The 21020-nt window shown below is 33.5% G+C and overlaps 2 protein-coding genes across 2 annotated transcripts; both read right to left on the bottom strand.

The window, feature by feature from the left end:
* Positions 1 to 5212: 5212 nt before the first annotated feature.
* LOC139503294 (innexin unc-9-like) lies at positions 5213 to 6325 on the bottom strand (the record flags this gene model as incomplete). The annotated part of the gene is made up of 2 exons (XM_071293055.1): positions 5213 to 5654; positions 5948 to 6325. Coding segments are annotated over 2 exons (786 nt in total), but the record flags the coding sequence as incomplete, so codon positions are not given.
* A 6797-nt stretch (positions 6326 to 13122) lies between these two features.
* LOC139503059 (innexin unc-9-like) lies at positions 13123 to 19473 on the bottom strand. Its single transcript, XM_071292733.1, has 3 exons — positions 19406 to 19473; positions 19299 to 19358; positions 13123 to 15075 (listed from the first exon to the last, which is right to left on the bottom strand). Exons 2-3 carry the CDS (start codon positions 19304 to 19306, stop codon positions 13845 to 13847), a joined length of 1239 nt encoding a protein of 412 aa, XP_071148834.1. The 5' UTR covers positions 19307 to 19358; positions 19406 to 19473; the 3' UTR covers positions 13123 to 13844.
* Positions 19474 to 21020: the final 1547 nt, after the last annotated feature.

Raw genomic sequence — 21020 nt, forward strand, 5'->3', positions numbered from 1 at the left:
ACGTCAACTACTGAACATCAGATTCATATATACTTATATGATGAGCAAATGTACTTATATGATGCGCAAACACTCTTATATGATGTGCAAAAAATCTTATATGATGTGCAAATATCCTTATATGATGTGCAACTATACTTATATAATGTGCACTTTAACTTATGTAATGTGCTGATATCCTTATTTGATGTGCAAATATACGTATATGATATGCATATATACTTATATGATGTACAAATGTACTTATGTGATGTGTAAACACTCTTATATGATGTACAAATATACTTATATGATACGCACAAATACTGATATAAAGTGCTTATATTCTTATATGTTGTGCATATTCCCTTATATCATGTGCAAACATTTTTATATAATGTACTTGTAACTTTATATAATGTGTTTTGATTGCAACATTTGATGTGCTTCGTCGTTGTTGATCAATGAACATGATTGCGATTAGAACGATAACCGTCTGCGTCATAACTGATTCCGATACGCTTCTGTGGAATAACGATCAACCCGGTTCCAATCTGTAGCTATCGTTGGAAAATAGTTGAGATTCTAAAAGAGATAAACCTTGGCATGTAGAACTGGTACCTCGTTTCAAGATGAAAAAAATCACATCTGATATTGAAGGGATATGTCAAAATATGAATTGCAAAGTTTAGTTTTAATCGATGGGTCTACAATAATAGACATACGGTTAAAGTTATTAAATTCATATAATAATGGTATGTCATACACTAAGCTCATTTTAACATGGGTAGGCATTACATATGTCAATATCTTTATACCAAGCGTATTAGATAACATAAATTTCCAGTATGTTCATGTTTTGTAAATTGTCCCTTGTTGATAAATTTAACTGTTCAATTTTCTCTTTATATATTACTTTTCTGAAAATGAACACACACAATAATCAGACATTGATAGGGTGAAGACTTATGAAAGGTACCGATCATTTATAACCCAAAAAAGAAGGGAAAGGAAGAAATTAAAGGGACCTTTAATTATTGCCTTTAATTAATTTCTTTTGAATGGAAGGTTGGTATTCAATTCTTTATATTTATAGATTTGCTCCCGTTTAATGGTTAAAAGTAGACATTTTGTTGCCAAATAACTGTTTAGGAATTAAGTGCCAAAACGGAACCAAAACAAGTAATGTTCTTGTTTCATGTATGGATCTCTATAAAATTGTACCACGGGATTCCATACCAAAGTGACAAATGTTTACAAACAAATATTGTTTTCTTGAACAGTTGTATTGAAATTAAGACCACGATACTCAAGTCCATATCCAAATTCAATATGAAAAAGGTAGGTTTAACTGTTTGGAAATTGCCCTAGGTCGTGTATTGGTGGACAATCTCAACTGTTTACAGATTCTATCCAAAATCTATTGCCAAAGCCAATTACTCTTACAAGGATTCATCGCTTGAATACATTTTTGGTGGAAATTTAATGCACATGTAGGTAAAGATCTTACCATTCGTCGTAATTTAAGAGAAGAAAGGTTCCACTAAAGTCAAAATATAGGACGCTACAGAAATATCTAAACTTTGCCTGTATTTTTCAACCTATAACATGTATAATGAATAAAGTCCTAAACTATGGGAACATATGTCCATTTAATCATACAGTACATATACACACTGTGAAAGTAGTAAATAAACTTGACATTCTTATGTTGTGGTCAAACCGGTTCTGGGGGTGAACACTAAATTTTCCAAAAAATCTGGAGGCCTGTGAGATTACTTAATTTGTTTAAAATTGGTAATAGACGATTCTGTTACATGTAATGCAGTACAAGCTAGTGTTTATTTGTCAAATAAATATGCATTTTGTCAAATTTATGTATTGTACCTTTGATATGCGTTCATTAGATACATGAATTTAACTGAAACTCGTAAATCAATACATTTTCTTGAAAATCAACATTAGCTTGTACTGCATTATATGTTACAGTATTCATTCATACCAAGTTTAAACAAATTAAGTCATTTCGCAAGCCTCCAGATTTTTTTGGAAAATTTGGTGTTCATCCCCAAAACCGGTTTGGCCACAATATAAAAACTTCAGGTTTATTTACAATTTTTGCAGTGTGTATATGTTAAGTATGTTTAAATGAACGTATGTTCCCATAGCTAAGGACTTTATTCATTATAGGTTGAAAAATACAGGCAAAGTTTATATGTTTATGAAGTGTCCTATATTTTGACTTAAGTGGAACCTTAATAGTACTATTTCCCGTTGTTTTTTAAAAGTCTTCGTGCCACTGTGACCAGTATATCGGAAACCTATCAATAGTAAATGGTATTAGTTGAGTTTCGAAACATATAGCTTTGTAAGACCCTTTAATTTGACAGCAATATATCAAACTACCAATCAACCAACCATACTGTATGATCAATATACAATTGGGCTTATTCAGACATGTTCAGGCTAAAGATCAAGACTGAGTCGAGACATGTTGAGAATGGTCGATACATGTTGTGATTGAGTCGTGACTGGTCGAAACCATAATCAGACAATACCACAATTATCAAGTACATAATCAGACTTATCAAGTTAAGTCGAATACAGTTAGGTACGTTCAAGTACTGTCGATATTTTGTCAAGTCTTGTGAAGTAAACAGTTATCAAAGGTACCAGAATTATAATTTAACACGCCAGTTTGCGTTTCGTCTACATAAGACTCATCATTGACGCTCAGATCAAAACAGTTAAAGAGCCAAACAAATACAAAGTTGAAGAGCATTGAGGACCCAAAATTCTAAAAAGTTGTGCAAATACGGCAAAGGTAATCTACTCCAGGGGATAAGAAAATCCTTAGTTTTTCGAAAAATTCAAAGTTTTGTAAACAGGCAATTATTAAAAATGACCATATAATTGTTATTCATTTCAACAACGAAGTGCTGACTACTTGGCTGGTGATACCCTCGGGGACGAAACGTCCACCAGCAGTGGCATCGACCCAGTGGTGTAAATGGTTATCAAAGGTAACAGGATTATAATTTAATACGCCAGACGCGCGTTTCGTCTACATAAGACTCATCAGTGAAGCTCAGATCAAAACCGTTAAAAAGCCAAACAAATACAAAGTTGAAGAGCATTGAGGACCCAAAATTCAAAAAAATGTGCCAAATACGGCTAAGGTAATCTAAATATGTTCTCGACCAGTTAAAATATGGTATAATCAAACAGTTTGTAGTGATATAAATCTGATTAAAATATAGAAATTGTGTGTGAAAACGACGGATCTGAAAACGCGTCATACTATGTTGTTTTAATGAACATTGGAATTCTCTGGTGTTGTCGGATTGGTACACACTATGTGAAGGCTTTAGTTTCATTGGCTGATGTAATATTTACCAGAACAGAAAGTAAAATGAAGTGTTGTAAGTATCGTGTTACCAAAGCTTTGACAGACGATCTGTACATTTTATCTTAATCAGATTTGGTAGACTCTTTAGCTAGTTTGGACAGCAGTATGTGTATTTCCATGTGCTCAAGACAAACATATTTTTCAAATTTGATTAACAATCGATTTTTTTTCAATAACACGGTTTTGTTTTTAATTTCAATATTGTTTTATTTTTCCAATTGTTTTATTTTGTCCCTAATTTTCAATGGAAACAAACTTTTTGTTTGCATCCCTTCTGAAATAGATAAAGTATCTTTCAAGAAATTTGGAATCAAACATCTAAAAAAAAGTGCCCCATCCTCAGGCTATTGGTGTACTAACTCCTATGTAAGTTTTGTTTTATTTTTTGTTTATTTGGCCATGCATGTGCTAGTTATGTTTCATGGGATTTTCCTTGTTGGTTATTCTTATAACAGATAATTTTGACGCATTAAATTTTATGTGCTATTTAGAAGGCCAGTCTACCAATAAATCCAGATCTTTTTGTAATTGGTTGCATTCATCATTGTATTCTACAAAAACTAATTTTTAGACATGCCACTTTAATCTTGGTCTCTCAAATGAGCCGTTTGTAAGTTCTTGTCTTGTGTTTTATGTGTAATAAATGACTTTAAAAGTCCCTCTTTTTCAATACTTTATCTTTACCGTATCAGATAAAACATTCCTCAATGAAACCAGTTAAGGGTAACTTTAGACTTATATGTTACAAAGTAATGTTCAACATGTAGAGCAGGAACTGCTTTCCTTTCTTGAACACGTGTATTGATCCCCGATTTTTCATGGGTTTCATGTGGCTCGGTTGTTAATAAGCATTAACTGTTTTTGATGCAATAGATATCGAGTCGATTGTAGATAGAAAATACTATTAAACATGTCAATCACATTTCAGATAAAGACAATAGCATGAGGTCGAAAATTATAATATCACCAAACAATCCAGCAAAACTTGGTATTAATACCCCCCTCCCCCCCCCCCCCAAGTTTTGAAACACAAAAGCCACAATTCACATTTTCCCAAAGTTGAAAGTGATTTCATGAAAATTGCAAAGCCACTCCCCCTATAGTATTGACCGACATATTGGTATAAACAAACCTACCGATGTAAAGTGTTGGTAATCTGATAACCAAAAACACACAATAGTATAACAAAAATTCCTAAACAAAGCGCTTAAAATTATAACATGGTGCTTTACAAATATGTGGCTTTGTTGCTGTCTCGTGGAAGAAAAACCCTACATATGCTTTTATTTCTTAATGATTTTCATTGTATACGATCACTGAAAAAAACCAATCAAACTATAGCTTTTAATTTCTGTGTCCTTTTAGTCTCTTGTGGACAGTTGTCACATTGGCAATCATACCACATCTTCTTTTTTTATATGACTGTTTCTACAAAACCTCGACAAAAAAGACAAACTATTTACTAGTGTTTACATTTTCATGCAGTTTTCAGTCCTTATCAGCGCTAAAAACGTATGACGTGTATTCTTCATTACCTGCTAGGTTGTGTTCAATATGATTGCCTAGTTTTTTTACGCGTAGCTAATATTGGGACAGGATACCAGGATATGTAAAAGAGTACACGATTATCTGTAAAGTATATATGATTACCAAATTAAAAGAACAATGGAAATACAATGAAATAAAATTCGCGCCATTTAACTGACTTCGTCTTCGTCACAAGAAACAACAGCCTCGATTATATTGCAATACTAGTAAGACAGATTTGAAATGCAATTTAATTGGACAATGACCAAAATGATGTCACGTACGTGGTATGTCACATGTTAGAGGCTTCATTGTTCCTCTTCATTTCAACTCAAAGTCCATTATTTTGTTCTTTGAATCTTTTAGATTTTACGTAGTTTTTCCACAATTTAATTACAATTTCCGATGCAATTACTTGATTGGTTTTATTGCTGACAAACCAAATGAGAAAGACGCCATCATGGCGCAGATACTCGAAAACAAAGTTTTGTTGGAGATTCTCTTCATATTCTGGTATCTCCTCGGGGCGGCCACCACGAATACCTTCCATATCTAAAAACTTCCGTACGTAATTTCTATTACGAAAAGGCAAAAATATGGCTACTAAGTTGTAGAGAAAATGTGTTCCATTTATAAGAACCATAGATACCAGCATCATCCAATTGATGCAGAATATTTTTTCGTTGAAAAGATTAATTGGTAGTGAACACTGAACCGTCCACGTTTGGACATTGGTCATCTGCCGTTAAATAAAGACTTTAAAAATGAAATCCAAGTGTTTTAAAATCATTGCCCAAAAATGCATCAACGAGGATTATTTGGGCGACGGCGTTTACCAGATATCAAAATGACGTAACCATGAACAGGAAACAAAGATAATTTCCATAATGAACTCCAGCGTTCGCCATCTTGGTTTTGACCTTTGCCATTTTCTTATAAGGTGATGAAATACAGTTTCAGACTTTGATGTACTTATCTAAATACATAGCAATGTCGTCCAAAGCTTCATTTCTTACAGAATGAGTCATAAACAGCTTCATCAGCCCGACGGAGGATCTGTTTAACATTCATATAAGATCCTCCACCAAAACGTTTCCAAACCATACGAGGCAAATAAAACAGCAATGCTTGTAACAAAAAAATCAAAGGAACCCACTGATAATATTCTATCTCTTTATCAACTCGTATTTCTCGCTCGATTGGCAATGAGCTTTCAAAGTCAACATAATACGTGTTGGATACCCAACAATAATAGTTTGAGTAGGCCACGTGACTTTTTTCAAACACTGCCGGGCACCAGCATGGTATAGGTTCACCGACATATTGTTTAGCACTAACGATGACGACAAACACAATGAGAACTACGACATAGTATAGACGGTTCAGTAGGTGGATTCGTGAGTCATCGGTTTATCCGACTTTAAAGATTTTAACTCCGTGGTCTTTGAGATCGTCTAATCTGGAAATAAAATGAAATACAATGTTAAATAACGGCAACAGTAGTATAACGTCATAAATCGATTGAGAGAAAACAAATCCGGGTTACAAACTAAAACTATAAGAGGAAAACAACAAAACAACAGAAACACTAAAGTGCATTTGGTATTCACTTATACAAATACATTTTATTAAGGGCCAAACGATTCTTTGGCTTAAAGTAAAAGTTAAACTCGGCTGATGTTGTCAGTACTTGGTTGATGGTGTCGTGCATCAGCCGAGATGAACTTTTACAATTGTCAACAAAAGACTGCCGTGTGCTGACTTGCCAAATTATCACACCGTATCCGCGAAAATTGGAAAGATATCTAAAAACAGCCTACAATCTATCCAAGATCTTTCCCGAGCCTCTTTACTGGCTTTCTGTAGACCCTAACGCCTTAATACTTGCTGGCGAGTGCTGATTTATCCTGTTAATCAGGCTCTACTTATCTGGTCTCTTTCAAGGGATGCGGAAACAAACGATGTCTGACTTGCAAGCAAATACTGAATACCCAGACTTTTAACAGTCACTTTCCTGGTACGGAAAACGCCATATTTTGCTGTGTATCTTCTACCAGAGTAAATAATGTAAACAGTATGTTGGAGAATCAGAACAGCCATTTCAAAACGTATGAACGGCCATCGTTGTGACTATGAATGCAAGCCAGACCTTCCTCTCAGTTGACATTTGAGTTCCCCTGACAAAACTAAGACAGATCTCAATCGACTGACCATTACAACTTTCACAACAACATTGCTTGGTCTAGAGAGGAAGGTGTAGTTCTAATTCGAACCCGTGCTTTTCGTTTGGGTTGTATTAAGTCTCTGTCGCTATTCCTTCACTTTTGTCAACTCTCAAATTCTTGAATTATAGCAGTTTCAATCGCAGGGTTCTTTTTATTTGAGAAGTGTAAGTACGCAGCGAAGTACGAAACATTATTGACTAATATCTGGAAGATTTATATATATAATTACTCTAAATACCCAACAACGGTAAATTTGCAAATTTGTTCTTCCCTCGCCTCATGTTATTTGGATATCGAGACAACACCGCCTGCACTGTTTCTACACAGTCACCTACATTTGTAGACTATTTTAAATAAATGTTCAGTCTTCGGTGGCGTAGTGATAACTGACCTCGTCAGAAGAATCTATATATATTTATGTATATATCAAACGTCTGAATAATAGTCAACGATTTTTCCCACGTGGGAGCTGGATCGTTACAAGTAACGATACATGTACACAATAATATAAATTATATAAACGCCTAAAAAGTGTACATAACAACACCAATGATATAAAAAGGAACTATAAATGTAATTATTTATAAATATTTCGGATAACAGATGTCCTTTGTGAGTCAGATTCTGATGTTAAATGAATCATCTTTAAGTCTTCTTAGATTAAACTTTTACTAAATCTTGAAATTTATACAATAAAAAAGGCAAACCGAACATCAGTTAAGACGCTTGCACCATTCTAAAAAATTGTTGAATATGACATAGGTTATATGACTAATTACATCAGAGAGTTCAAATATATGCTTTAAATAAAAATAATAATGTGCGATGTAAACTACCACAATTGTAAAGCTTTAACGGTGTCGATATTATGATGTTACAAGAAAGATTGCGTCAATCTGTATCTGTAATCGTAATTCTGCCAATCAAGGCACACCTCCATTCACACAGAGGAAAATGTCAATACGCAATATAACACAATACAACGCGCATCACTTCATATATTAAAATTTTCCGCCACCTCAAGAATTTATGTTACATACACAAAATAAAACATTAGAAAAAACTTTGATAGAAATAAAACTAAAATGTTCTTTGAATACAAAAACAACTCATTCTGGGACCATGTGTGCCCGATATGTACTTGCAAGGCCAATCTTACTAAACTACACTATTAAGCAATTAGAAGTTAGATTTTCTACTGCCTTGCTTATCTATATTAGCTAATAAAGCATAGCGTTTGTTATGCATATTATAAAGCAACTGTCTACACAGGGGTTCCAAAATGTTACTGGTTTCCTCAAAAACAGCTCTGTTTGCATTAATGTCTACATAACAGAACGGATTGATGATTAGTTGGATAAGATCGATTGGAAACGAAGTTGCAACTTTGGCTAGGATCAGGCTTCCATTATCTAAGATCTTTGACAAAAGTGGTATTCTTGTCTCTTCTAACTTTTCACACAATAGAATAAAATGTTCCACCGTTTCATCCGCTTTACCACAGAGTTTACAAGTTGGACTTATAAAGTTATTCTTTGAAAATGATGCCTTGTGGGTTTGTAGGAAAGAATTCCAAATAAACAGCACTGAACGGTCTAAATTTCTAAATATTTCAGATTTGACAACTGTAGTGTAGTTACATTAGAGTCTGCGATGTTTAAAACAAACGGCCGTTAAAATATAATAACAAATGTTGACTAAGGTAAAATAGTTGGACGTGGCTTGGTACTTATACATCCCTCAAAAAATTAAGCAATTTAAATTGTTATATTCAACAGATTTATTTTAGAGATGAGTAAGGTAAAGAAATAGAATCGGAGACTGTAATAATAAGTAATATAACCCAGATGTGAAGCACTGCATGGTGTCGAACTACATCTTTTCATTTATCCCATTTGGTGCCAAAGTTGGCAATTTTCTTATCCAAAATCTTTCCCGAGTAAGTCTATCCTCCCTAGACCAAGCAGAGTTGTGGTCAATGATAGTAATGGTCAGTCGATTGAGATCTGCCTTAGTGTGGCCAGGGGATCTCAAATGTCGACTAAGAGGGAGGTATGGCTTGCATTGGTAGTCGCTACGATGACCGTTCATTCGTTTGTGAAACGGCTGTTCTGACTCGCCTACATACTGTTTACCACATTTACACTGTAGAAGATACACAACATTTGTAGTCTTGCAATTTACATTGCAAAACATGGTGTATTTTGTACCAGTGGAGTGACTGTTAAAAGTCTGGGTATCCCGTATTTGTTTGCATGTCAGACATCGTTTGTTTCCTGGGTTATATTACTTATTATTACAGTCTTCGTTTCTATTTCTTTACCTTACTCATCTCTCAAATAGATCTGTTGAATATAACAATTTAAATTGCTTAATTTTTTGAGGGATGTATAAGTACCAAGCCACTCCAACTATTTTACTTTAGACAAAATTTGTTATTATATTTTAACGGCCGTTTGTTTTAAACATCGCAGACTCTAATGTGACTACACTACAGTTGTCAAATCGGAAATATTTAGAAATTTATACCGTTCAGTGCTGTTTATTTGGAATTCCTATTGACGCAATCTTTCTTGTAGCATCATAATATCGACACCGTTAAAGCTTTAAAATTGTGGTAGTTCACGTCGCACATTATTATTTTTATTTAAAGCCTATATTTGAACTCTCTGATGTAATTAGTCATATAACTTATGTCATATTCAACAAATATTTAGAATGGTGCAAGCGTCTTAACTGATGTTCGGTTTGCCTTTTTTATTGTATAAATTTCAAGATTTAGTAAAAGTTTAATCTAAGAAGACTTAAAGATGATTCATTTAACATCAGAATCTGACTGACGAAGGATATCTGTTATCCGAAATATTTATAAATAATTACATTTATAGTTCCTTTTTATATCATTGGTGTTGTTATGTACACTTTTTAGGCGTTTATATATGTATATATATATAGTCAAATGGTTTTTGTTAAAATATACATTTCAATTGTGGGAAATGTTGTTTGTGCTGTGTTAAGTCCACTCTACCAAGAAATTTGTTTTGCATGCACATGTATACAATTAGGTTGGAACGTTGTTTTCAATTTAGAATTCTTTATATATTTATATGTATATATAATAATATAATAACAGTAAATAGTTTAACAGTTCTCTGTCCTCATTTTTTATGACTTTTTAAAGTAGAAATCCAATGTATTTACTTGTGATAGTGTAGGTTAATTTATCATAAAAATCACCTTTTCAAACAATTCAATGGAACGGATTTAATTTTGACGATATGGTAAGCAAGGTTAATTCGCCTTTTAAGTTTTATTTGTTCGCTTTTATCTGACTTTTAATTTAATTTCGCTTTATAAAAGTTGGTGTCAACTATCCATTGTACTTCATTTATATATATTTAAGTCATATTTTAAGATTTTGTGAGCCCTTAATATACGACCTTTATATCACTGTAATTTTGCTTAGTATCTTCTGTTACATAACATCGATCTCTTGACTTCATTTGAACTGGGTTTTACTGTGCGTATTAAATATTGTTGTGGGGTCTTTTTTATTCTAAAGGCTAGAGGTATAGGGAGGGTTGAGATCTCAAAAACATGTTTAACCCCGCCACATCTTTCAGATTATGTTAACCTTAAAGGATTTTAACTTCTAGTTTTTGGTCATTAAAATGTTTCGGATATTAGTATGATAAAATTGAGAATGGAAATGGGGAATGTGCCAAAGAGACAACAACCGGACCATAGAAAAAACAACAGCAGAAGTTCACCAACAGGTCTTCAATGTAGCAAGAATTTCCCGCACCCAGATGCGTCCTTCAACTGGACCCTAAACAAATATATACTAGTTCAGTGATAATGAACGCCATACTAATTTCCAAATTGTACACAAGAAACTAAAATTAAAATAATACAAGACTAACAAAGGCCAGAGGCTCCTGACTTGGGACAGGCGCAAAAATGCGGCGGGGTTAAACATGTTTGTGAGATCTCAACCCTCCCCCTTTACCTCTAGCCAATGTAGAAAAGTAACCGCATAACAATACGCACATTAAAATTCAGTTCAAGAGAAGTCCGAGTCTGATGTCAGAAGATGTAACCAAAGAAAATAACCAAAATGACAATAATACATAAATAACAGCAGACTACTAGCAGGTAACTGACATGCCAGCTCCAGACTTCAATTAAACTGACTGAAAGATTATGATTTCATCATATGAACATCAGGCACAATCCTTCCCGTTAGGGGTTTAGTATCATACCATCATAACATATATGAGAAGAACATAACCCGTGTCATGCCAACAACTGGTTTTTGAATAAATGTGTTTAGTTGTCCATTTTCGCTGAACTAGTACACAATTTTGTTTAGGGGAATGTTAAAGCCCGCCTCCGGAGTTCGGGATTTTCTCGCTGTGTTGAATAGCAATTTGTGGCCTCGCCCTGTTGTATGTTCTTTTGTCGAATTATTGTCTATTTGACAAATTCCCCGTTTCCATTCTCAATTTTATTGAATTTTTGTGAAGCCATAATGGTTTGTATTACTGCTGGTGAAATATTTACTAAACTTGGTACAATGTATACTGTTCCTCTTCAAGGATAAAAACTAGACCTGTCCCAAGTCAGGAGCCGGTAATTCAGCAGTTGTCTTTTGATTATGTGTTACATATTTGTTTTTCGTTCATTTTTTTTTATAAATAAGGCCGTTAGTTTTTTCGTTTGTATTGTTTTACATTGTCATATCGGGCCCTTTTGTTGACCTATAGTTGTTAATGTTTGTGTCATTTTGGTCTCTTATGGACAGTTGTCTCATTGGCAATTATCCTACATCTTCTTTTTTAGCTCACCTGGCCCGAAGGGCCAAGTGAGCTTTTCTCATCACTTGGCGTCCGTCGTCCGTCGTCGTTAACTTTTACAAAAATCTTCTCCTCTGAAACTACTGGGCCAAATTAAACCAAACTTGGCCACAATCATCATTGGGGTATCTAGTTTAAAAAAATGTGTGGCGTGACCCGGCCAACCAACCAAGATGGCCGCTATGGCTAAAAATAGAACATAGGGGTAAAATGCAGTTTTCGGCTTATAACTCAAAAACCAAAGCATTTAGAGCAAATCTGACATGGGGGTAAAATTGTTTATCAGGTCAAGATCTATCTGCCCTGAAATTTTCAGATAAATCCGACAACCCGTTGTTGGGTTACTGCCCCTGAATTGGTAATTTTAAGGAAATTTTACTGTTTGGGTTTATTATCTTGAATATTATTATAGATAGAGATAAACTGTAAACAGCAATAATGTTCAGCAAAGTAAGATTTACAAATAAGTCAACATGACCAAAATGGTCAATTGACCCCTTTAGGAGTTATTGCCCTTTATAGTCAATTTTTAACCATTTTTCGTAAATCTTATATATCTTTTACAAAAATCTTCTCTGAAACTACTAGGCCAAATGAAACCAAACTTGGCCACAATCATCATTGAGGTATCTAGTTTAAAAAATTTGTCCGGTGACCCGGTCAACCAACCAAGATGGCCGCCATGGCTAAAAATAGAAGATAGGGGTAAAATGCGGTTTTTGGCTTATAACTCAAAAACCAAAGCATTTAGAGCAAATCTGACATGAGTTAAATTGTTCATCAGGTCAAGATCTATCTGCCCTGAAATTTTCAGATGAATCGGACAACCCGTTGTTGGGTTGCTGCCCCTGAATTGGTAATTTTAAGGAAATTTTGCTGTTTTTGGTTATTATCTTGAATATTATTATAGATAGAGATAAACTAGCAAAAAACAATTATCAGGAAACCAATACCAACCAAGTTATTCACTTCATTTTGACTTAACTCCAAAAAATAAGGTGACAACTTTTGCACTCAATAATCCAGCAAAACTTGATACTTATAACCCCTTTAACTAGCCCTCACCAGTTTTAAAGCATAAAAAACACACTTAACATTTTTTTCAAACTTCAGAATGTTTCCGTGGAAATCTCAAAGCAATACACACAAAAGTATTGACCTACATATATATATATATATATAAACAAAGCTACCGATGTTAATTGTTAGTAATCTGATAACCATAAACACAAAAATAACTTAAAAAAACGTTGAAAATCATAACATGGTCCTTCGCAAATATTTGATATGTCGTTTGGTTGCTGTCTCATTAACACAAATCCTACAAATGCTTTCATTTCTTTATGATTTGCATTGTTGATCTCTCAATGACAATCAAATTATGACTGATTCAACAACACCTCGACGAAAGTATAAGTGTTTACAATTTCGTGCAGTATTTCAGTCCTATTCAGCGCTAAAAACGTATAACTTGTATTCTACATTGCCTTTTAGGTTGCGTTCAATGTTGTTATTGTCTAGTTTACTTGACGCGTAGCTTATATTGGGACAGGATACCAGGGTATGTAAAAGAGTACAAGATTTCCTGTAAAGTATATATGATTACCAAATAAATGAAATACAATGAAAATAAAATGAAACTAAATTCGTGTCATTTCACTAACTTCGTTCCCGTTCACAAGAAACAACAGCCTCGATTGTATTGCAATACTATTAAGACAGATTTGAAACGCGATTTGATTGGACAATGACCAAAATGATTTCACGTATTAAAAGCTTCATTGTTCCTCGATTATATTGCAATACTAGAAAGACAGATGTGAAATGAGATTTGATTGGACAGTGATGTCACGTGTTAGAGGCTTCATTGTTCCTCTTCATTTCAATTCCAAGTCCTTTATTTTGTTCTTTGAATCTTTCTGATTTTACGTAGTTTTTCCACAGTTTAATTACAATTTCCGATGCAATTACTTGATTGGTTTTATTGCTGACAAACCAAATGAGAAAGACGCCATCATGGCGCAGATACTCGAAAACAAAGTTTTGTTGGAGAGTCTCTTCATATTCTGGTGTCTCCTCGGGGCGGCCATCACGAATACCTTCCATATCTAAGAACTTTCGTACATAATTTCTATTACGAAAAGGCAAAAATATGGCTACTAAGTTGTAGAGAAAATTTGTTCCATTTATGAGAACCATTGACACAAGCATCATCCAATTGATACAGAATATTTTTTCGTTGAAAAGATTAATCGGAAGAGAACACTGAACCGTCCACGTTTGGACATTGGTCATCTGCCGAACGTCAAGGTCACAAAATGTCACTCGAGGAAAACGGAGATGGTCTTCAAAAGACTTGCCGCTAAATAAAGACTTTAGAAAATGAAATCCAAGTGTTTTAAAATCATTGCCCAAAAATGCATCGACGAGGATTATTTGGGCGACGGCGTTTGCCAGATATAAAAATGACGTCACCATGAATAGGAAACAGAGATAATTCCCATAATGAACTCCCGCGTTCGCCATTTTGGTTTTGACCGTTTCCATTTTCTTATAGGGTGATGAAATACAGTTTCTGACTTTTATGTACTTATCTAAATACATAGCAATGTCGTTCAAAGCTTCATTTCTTTCCGAATGAGTCATAAAAACAGCTTCATCTGCCCGACGGAGGATCTGTTTAACATTTATATAAGAACCTCCACCAAAACGTTTCCAAACCATACGAGGCATATAAAACAGCAATGCTTGTAACAAAAATATCAAAGGAACCCACTGATAATATTCTATCTCTTTATCAACTCGTATTTCTCGCTCGATTGGCAATGAGCTTTCAAAGTCAACGTAATACGTGTTGGCTACCCAACAGTAATTGTTTGTGTAGGCCACGTGACTTTTTTCAAATACTGCCGGGCACCAGCATTGTATAGGTTCGCCGACATATTGTTTAGCACTAACGATGACGACGAACACAATTAGTACTACGACACAGTATAGACGGTTCAGTAGGTGGATTCGTGAATCATCAGTTAATCCGACTTTAAAGATTTTACCTCCGTGGTCTTTAAGGTCTTCTAATCTGTGAATAAAAATAAAATACAATGTTAAGCATCGGGTACCTACTGATCATAAGACATTGTTTAGCATTGGGTACTCACTTATAATAATACTATGTTAAGCATCGGGTGCCTACTGATCATAAGGCATTGTTTAGCATTGGGTACTCACTTATAATAATACTAATATGTTAAGCATCGGGTACCTACTGATCATAAGACATTGTTTAGCATAATGTACTCACTTATAATAATACTATGTTCAGCATCGGGTATTCACTTATAATAAAACATCTCATAAATGGCCAAAAACTATGCTTAGGCTTATTGTAAAAGTTAAACTCGGCTGATGTTATCAGTACGTGGTTGAAGGTTTCAACAAGACAATACAGTCCGCCTGCTCTGTGTCCACTCGGTCACCTACATTTGTAGACTGAACTAAAATAGTCAGCTTTCGATGGACTAGTGTTAACTGTCCTCGTCAGAAGAATCTATATTAATAGTTTTTTTGTTAAAATATACATTTCGATTGTTTGGTCTTTTGGAAAATGTTGTGTGTGTTGTGTTTAGACCACTCTACCAAGAAATGTGTTTTGCATGCACATGTTTAAAATTAGGTTGGAACGTTGTTTTCAATTTAGACTTAAAAAGTACATACAATAATATAATTACAGTTAATATAGTTTAAGAGTCCCCTGTCCTCCTTCGTTTTTAATGACTTTTTAACGTAGGAATCCAATTTATTTACTTTTGATGGTGTAGGTGAAATGAGCATAAACATCACCTTTCCAAACAATTCAATGAAACAGATTTAATTTTCACGATATGGTAAGCAAGGTTAATTCGCTTTTAAAGTTTTATTTGTTCCCTTTTATCTAGACCTTTAATTTAATTTCGCTTTATAAAAGTTTGTGTCAACTACCCATTGTATGTCATTTATACACATATGGGTCATATCTGAAGTTTCAGTAAGTCCTTTATATACGGCCTTTATAGCATTGTAGTTTTGCCTAGTTTCTTCTGCTACATAACATCGATCTCTTGACTTCATTTAAACTGAGTTTGACAATGCGTTTTGCTGGGGTTTTTTATTCTACAGGCTAGAGGTAGAGGAGGAGGGCTGAGATCTCACCAATTATGCTCAACCCCGCCGTCAGGTGCCTCTAGCCATTGTTTTTTCTTCTTATTGTGGTTCATGTATCTGTTTCGGAGTTGAGTATGATATCTATTTGCTCTGAAAAAGTTTTTTTTTGTTTAGAGTCCAGCTGAAGCCCGCCTCCGGGGTTCGGATTTTCACGCTGTGCTGAAGACTCATTTGTGACCTTACCATGTTTTTTGTCTTTGGTCGGGTTGTTGTCTCTTTGACACATTCCCTGTTCTTATTCCAAATTGCATTGAGGTTTTGTCCAGCCATAATGGTTTGTTTTGGTGAAATTTCGTGAAATAAATACTAAACTTGGTACAATATATAACGTTCTTCTTCAAGGAATATATTGTCAATAAAATTAAGAATGGAAATGGGTAATATGTCAAAGAGACAACAACCAGACCTAAGAGAAGATAACAACCGAAGGCTACCTATGGGTCTTCAGCACAGTCAGAAAATCACGCACCGAAAGGTGTCCTCACCAGGTTTCAAAATAACAGCCTATTTCTCTAATCTATTTGACTACTAAGGGTTTGTTTTTACGGATTTTTCTCCCGTATTCATAATCACACAATGTAAACATTGTATTGCGTTGATTCAACACGAAGAATGCTTTAAAATATATATGTATTTTAAACCGGTGTTGAATATCCGTCTTGATATGTACTTAAAAAGATCAAATTTGTAATTTAAAGTAAAATAACACGCACGCACAAAGTAAATAATTAAATGTGGACAAAGGCAATACTGATGAAAGGAATTTAAATAATATACCGGTGTCTTTACTTGTATACTTGTGTTACATTAAGGATAGTTACTATATAAGAGAAGACCGTCAAGATAAAAAAATACCTTTTTATATAAGACCAATTTAAGGGGCTAGTTTGTTAGAATTAAGAAAATCTAATAATAACAAACAGAATCATATTTTATTTCATTAGTCAAGCTCAAAGCCAAATATTTGAAAGCCTGGATGAATAAATACCAAAAACGTGAAAATTAACATGATCAAAAGTAAATTAATAAAAATATGAAACTCCAAGGCAAGTTCACAATGGAAAGTCCTCTATACAATGGCAAGATTAAAATCTCAAGCACATCTTAAGAATGGAAAACAGTTGTCATATTCCTGACTTGATACATATATTTTGTCATGTGGACAGAGAGCTAAAAATATTAATAAGTATATAAAGCTGATAGAGGGCTTATATATATAAAAAAAAATGAGACAATTCTCCCCGACCAAATGGCACAGAAATTAACAACTATAGGTCACAGTATGGCATTCAACAATGAACAAAGCCCATACCGCATAGTCAGCTATAAAATGCCTCGAAATGACAAATATTAAACAATTCAAATGAGAAACCTATTGGCATAATTTATACATACAAAATAATGAACGAAAATCAAATATTTATACAGACACAATAGACAACTACTGAATTACAGGCTCTCCGTCACTTAGGAAAGGCATATTCAGAATATGTAAAGTCCACCAAAACAGATACATGTAATTATCCAGTGCTATATATAAAAAAAAAATCTGTATCCGACGCGCTTTTCTGAATTTACCTTCTTCGACTGAACAGCAGAGAATTTTAAAACAGTTTTTGTAATAGGGACAAAATCAGAGAATTTGACAATGGAATGTTAGGATAAACTTCCTATCTAATTTATATAAATATTATGAAGACAATAATTGATTTAAATGCATCATTTTGAATTTCGAAATTCCTTCACTATATATAGAATATTATTTAATTCGTTGCTCTTTATACGACTGGTAAAACTTTGAACAATAGATGACGTGTTTCCCTTTAAAAATAATTTTATGTTTCTGAAAGTTAAATATAAATTAATGTGTATCACAGCTGTATTAAAATTATATTGAAATTAAAACGATTTAAAGTCCACGCTATTGAAAAATGTGAAGTCAGAATTTCTTTGTCGAATTATATTGCGAAACTATAACATGTAGGAGGGTCAGGAAGGGGTCCTTCATTTTTCTGTTTTCTTTTCTTTGTTGCTCATTATCTTTATAAAAAATGGCTGTTCTGTAATCATGATAAATGTATTCTGAACATTTTGCTTTTCTTGATCAGTGTAAGTTATCCTCAATTTGTGCAGTTATTCTTTATATTTTAGCACCCCATTATTCTCTATTCTTTTTATTCTATTTGCCTATTTTTTTTATTTTTTATTTTTTTTAATTTTTTTTTTATTGTTTAAAATTGAGAATAGAATTAGGGAATGTGCCAAAGAGCAGAAAATAGCCATGGGCCGCTGATTTGTTTGTTTTTCTTTCTTTGTTCCATATTCTGTAAGCCCCATCCACAGGGCCCCCATATATAGAAATGAAAACGTCGATAATTTAATCATAGCGGTAGATAGATTTTTTTTTCCAACCCCCCTTTTTTTCTCTCCCCAAACTTTATCACATTTCTATAATAATTTATGAATGTGTTTAGGAATCAGATTTAGGCCACCTCAAGTTAATTTCAGTTGGAAAAAAATAAGTGGTACAGCCATATTTGTATTCCTGGAAATTATGTTAACAATAGCATATATATGTCTTCAACCCTCACGGGTATAAATGATAAATGTGCATTTCATTAATAAAATTGATGTTATATAATGGAAACTCTGAACTGAAAATAACATCAAATCTTACTATCATTTATGATTGTTCGGTTATCTTGGAAATATACAAATAAGGAAGAATTATATGATGTTCCCGGGAATCTAGGAGTAAAATCCAGTAGAAAGTTCTTATGCAGAAGAAAAAAAAACTGAAAAGAATCCAATTGAGATAACAACATTTTGGTGAGAATTTAGCGCCAAATAATTATTTACTCTGCTTAAATTTTCGTTTCTGTGGATTTCAATGTACACGCAATTAAATCGCTGGAAAAAAACACAAAACTTTAATCCTCTTTTAACTTTCTTACATAAATGATAAGATATTTCACAATTGAGTCATGCTTAATATTAGTTCACATCGATATTAGTGTATATAAAGCCGGAAATGTATGAGGACATTAAAAATAAAACTTAATCGGAAGCGATAAAAATAAAAAGTTTTAAAATATGACTTACGCTCCCATTTTCTGTTGCAGTAGTTTTTCACAATCTTTCACATGTTAAGAAATATTCCTTTTTTTCATCATACGCACTGTTTTTTCAACTTATTTAAGTAATATTCCTTTTTTCATTTCATCATACGCACTGTTTAGTCAACTTTGTCTACAAAGTTAATAATAAATAAAACGGGGTATAGTTTGACCTGGATAATTATACAGGTAAGGGGAATACACTAAGGTAGATTGAATGGGTGATTTAACGGTCATATCAATGGAATTCTATACAATACAGTGGAATGCGTGGGTCGGTTCTTTGTTTACAATTTGTGCGTGTCGTAACAGACTGCACTCCTTTGTTAACGGTATAAATAAAGGGACGCTATAACGTTTATTTATTACTTTTCGCAGTACGCAAAAAAGATAATATGAATTTTAAATCTTATTCAATATAGAATTCTGATTTTTTTTCTTCTTAAGTTATAATTATGAGCGAATAATACGAGCATTCGAGTCTTCAGGTAATCAGTAAATAATCTGAATTTTAATTCGATTGAGGAACTTACTTCTTTCTAGAGAAATCTAGAGATAAAAGGGGAAAACACTCATCTGCATGGGAGAGATAATAGTGAGAAAAAGAGGAGTGAGGGAGAAGGTAAAACACGTGCAAAGGAGGTTCGATTTGTGATGCACGCCAAAAACGCAAATTGTTATGCCAAAAAAAATTACTTTTTGCATGATAATATTACTAGGTTTTACCCGACATTTTTGGAGTCTTTAGTATCAATGCATGGTTTATAAAACTTTGATGTGAGTAGAACTTAACATGCTAATTTATCACATTTAAATTTTAAAAAATCAAAAATTATAATCAAAAACAATATCATTATACAAAATGTGTCAAGTGCATAATTGACTGAGTAAAAATATCATAATATAGAACTGCTGGTTTTCATTGTGACACCCATCATGTATTACTTTAAAACTATGATGATGATAATTATATTTGGAGAAAAAGATAGTCGAGATCAAACTTTTAATTGTCATTGAAAATCCCATGTACGAATATCGTCAAGACGAAAAAGCTAAATGACCGATTTATAAAAACTTTATTGCAAAAAGTGAAACTCTGACGGGTTCAATGCAAACAGAAAAAACACAAGTAATGCTAGTACGAGATTACTCTGACATCAACCGGTTGTTTTGCCAAACAAGCTGGGAACGAGAGTAATCTCGAACTAAAGCAATGCACGAAACAAAAAACGAGTCAAGTTAATGCATGTATTTATAATATATAGTATAAGTAAAATTGACAATGGAAATGGGAAACATAATAAAAGGCAACAACCCAACCATAGTGCGACTGGAAAGTACTTGAAAATAAAACACATGAGGAACTTGAAGGGATTTATTGTGTTTTTATCGTAGCTAAGTATATCGCCTTTTCAGAATTTAAAGCATCATGGGTAAAATTTGTTGTTATAAGCTACAACGTTATCTTTATTCATACGACGCCAATGCTTCTTGTTTCATAATTTATTTTTAAATTGGCCTGTCACATAAAATCAATATTTTAAAAAATTCGGTATGTACCCAACAATGGATAAATACCTGAAATTATGCCCCAAGGATCGATAATTTTATACTTGAAAAAAGTCCAAACTGCAATTGCGTTTTGATTTTGGATTGCACAAATTCGAGGTAGATATGAATGCTATTATTATTTTTTATCAATCGGTCC

The sequence above is a fragment of the Mytilus edulis genome, chromosome 14 (assembly GCF_963676685.1).
Source record: "Mytilus edulis chromosome 14, xbMytEdul2.2, whole genome shotgun sequence".
NCBI lineage: Eukaryota > Metazoa > Mollusca > Bivalvia > Mytilida > Mytilidae > Mytilus > Mytilus edulis.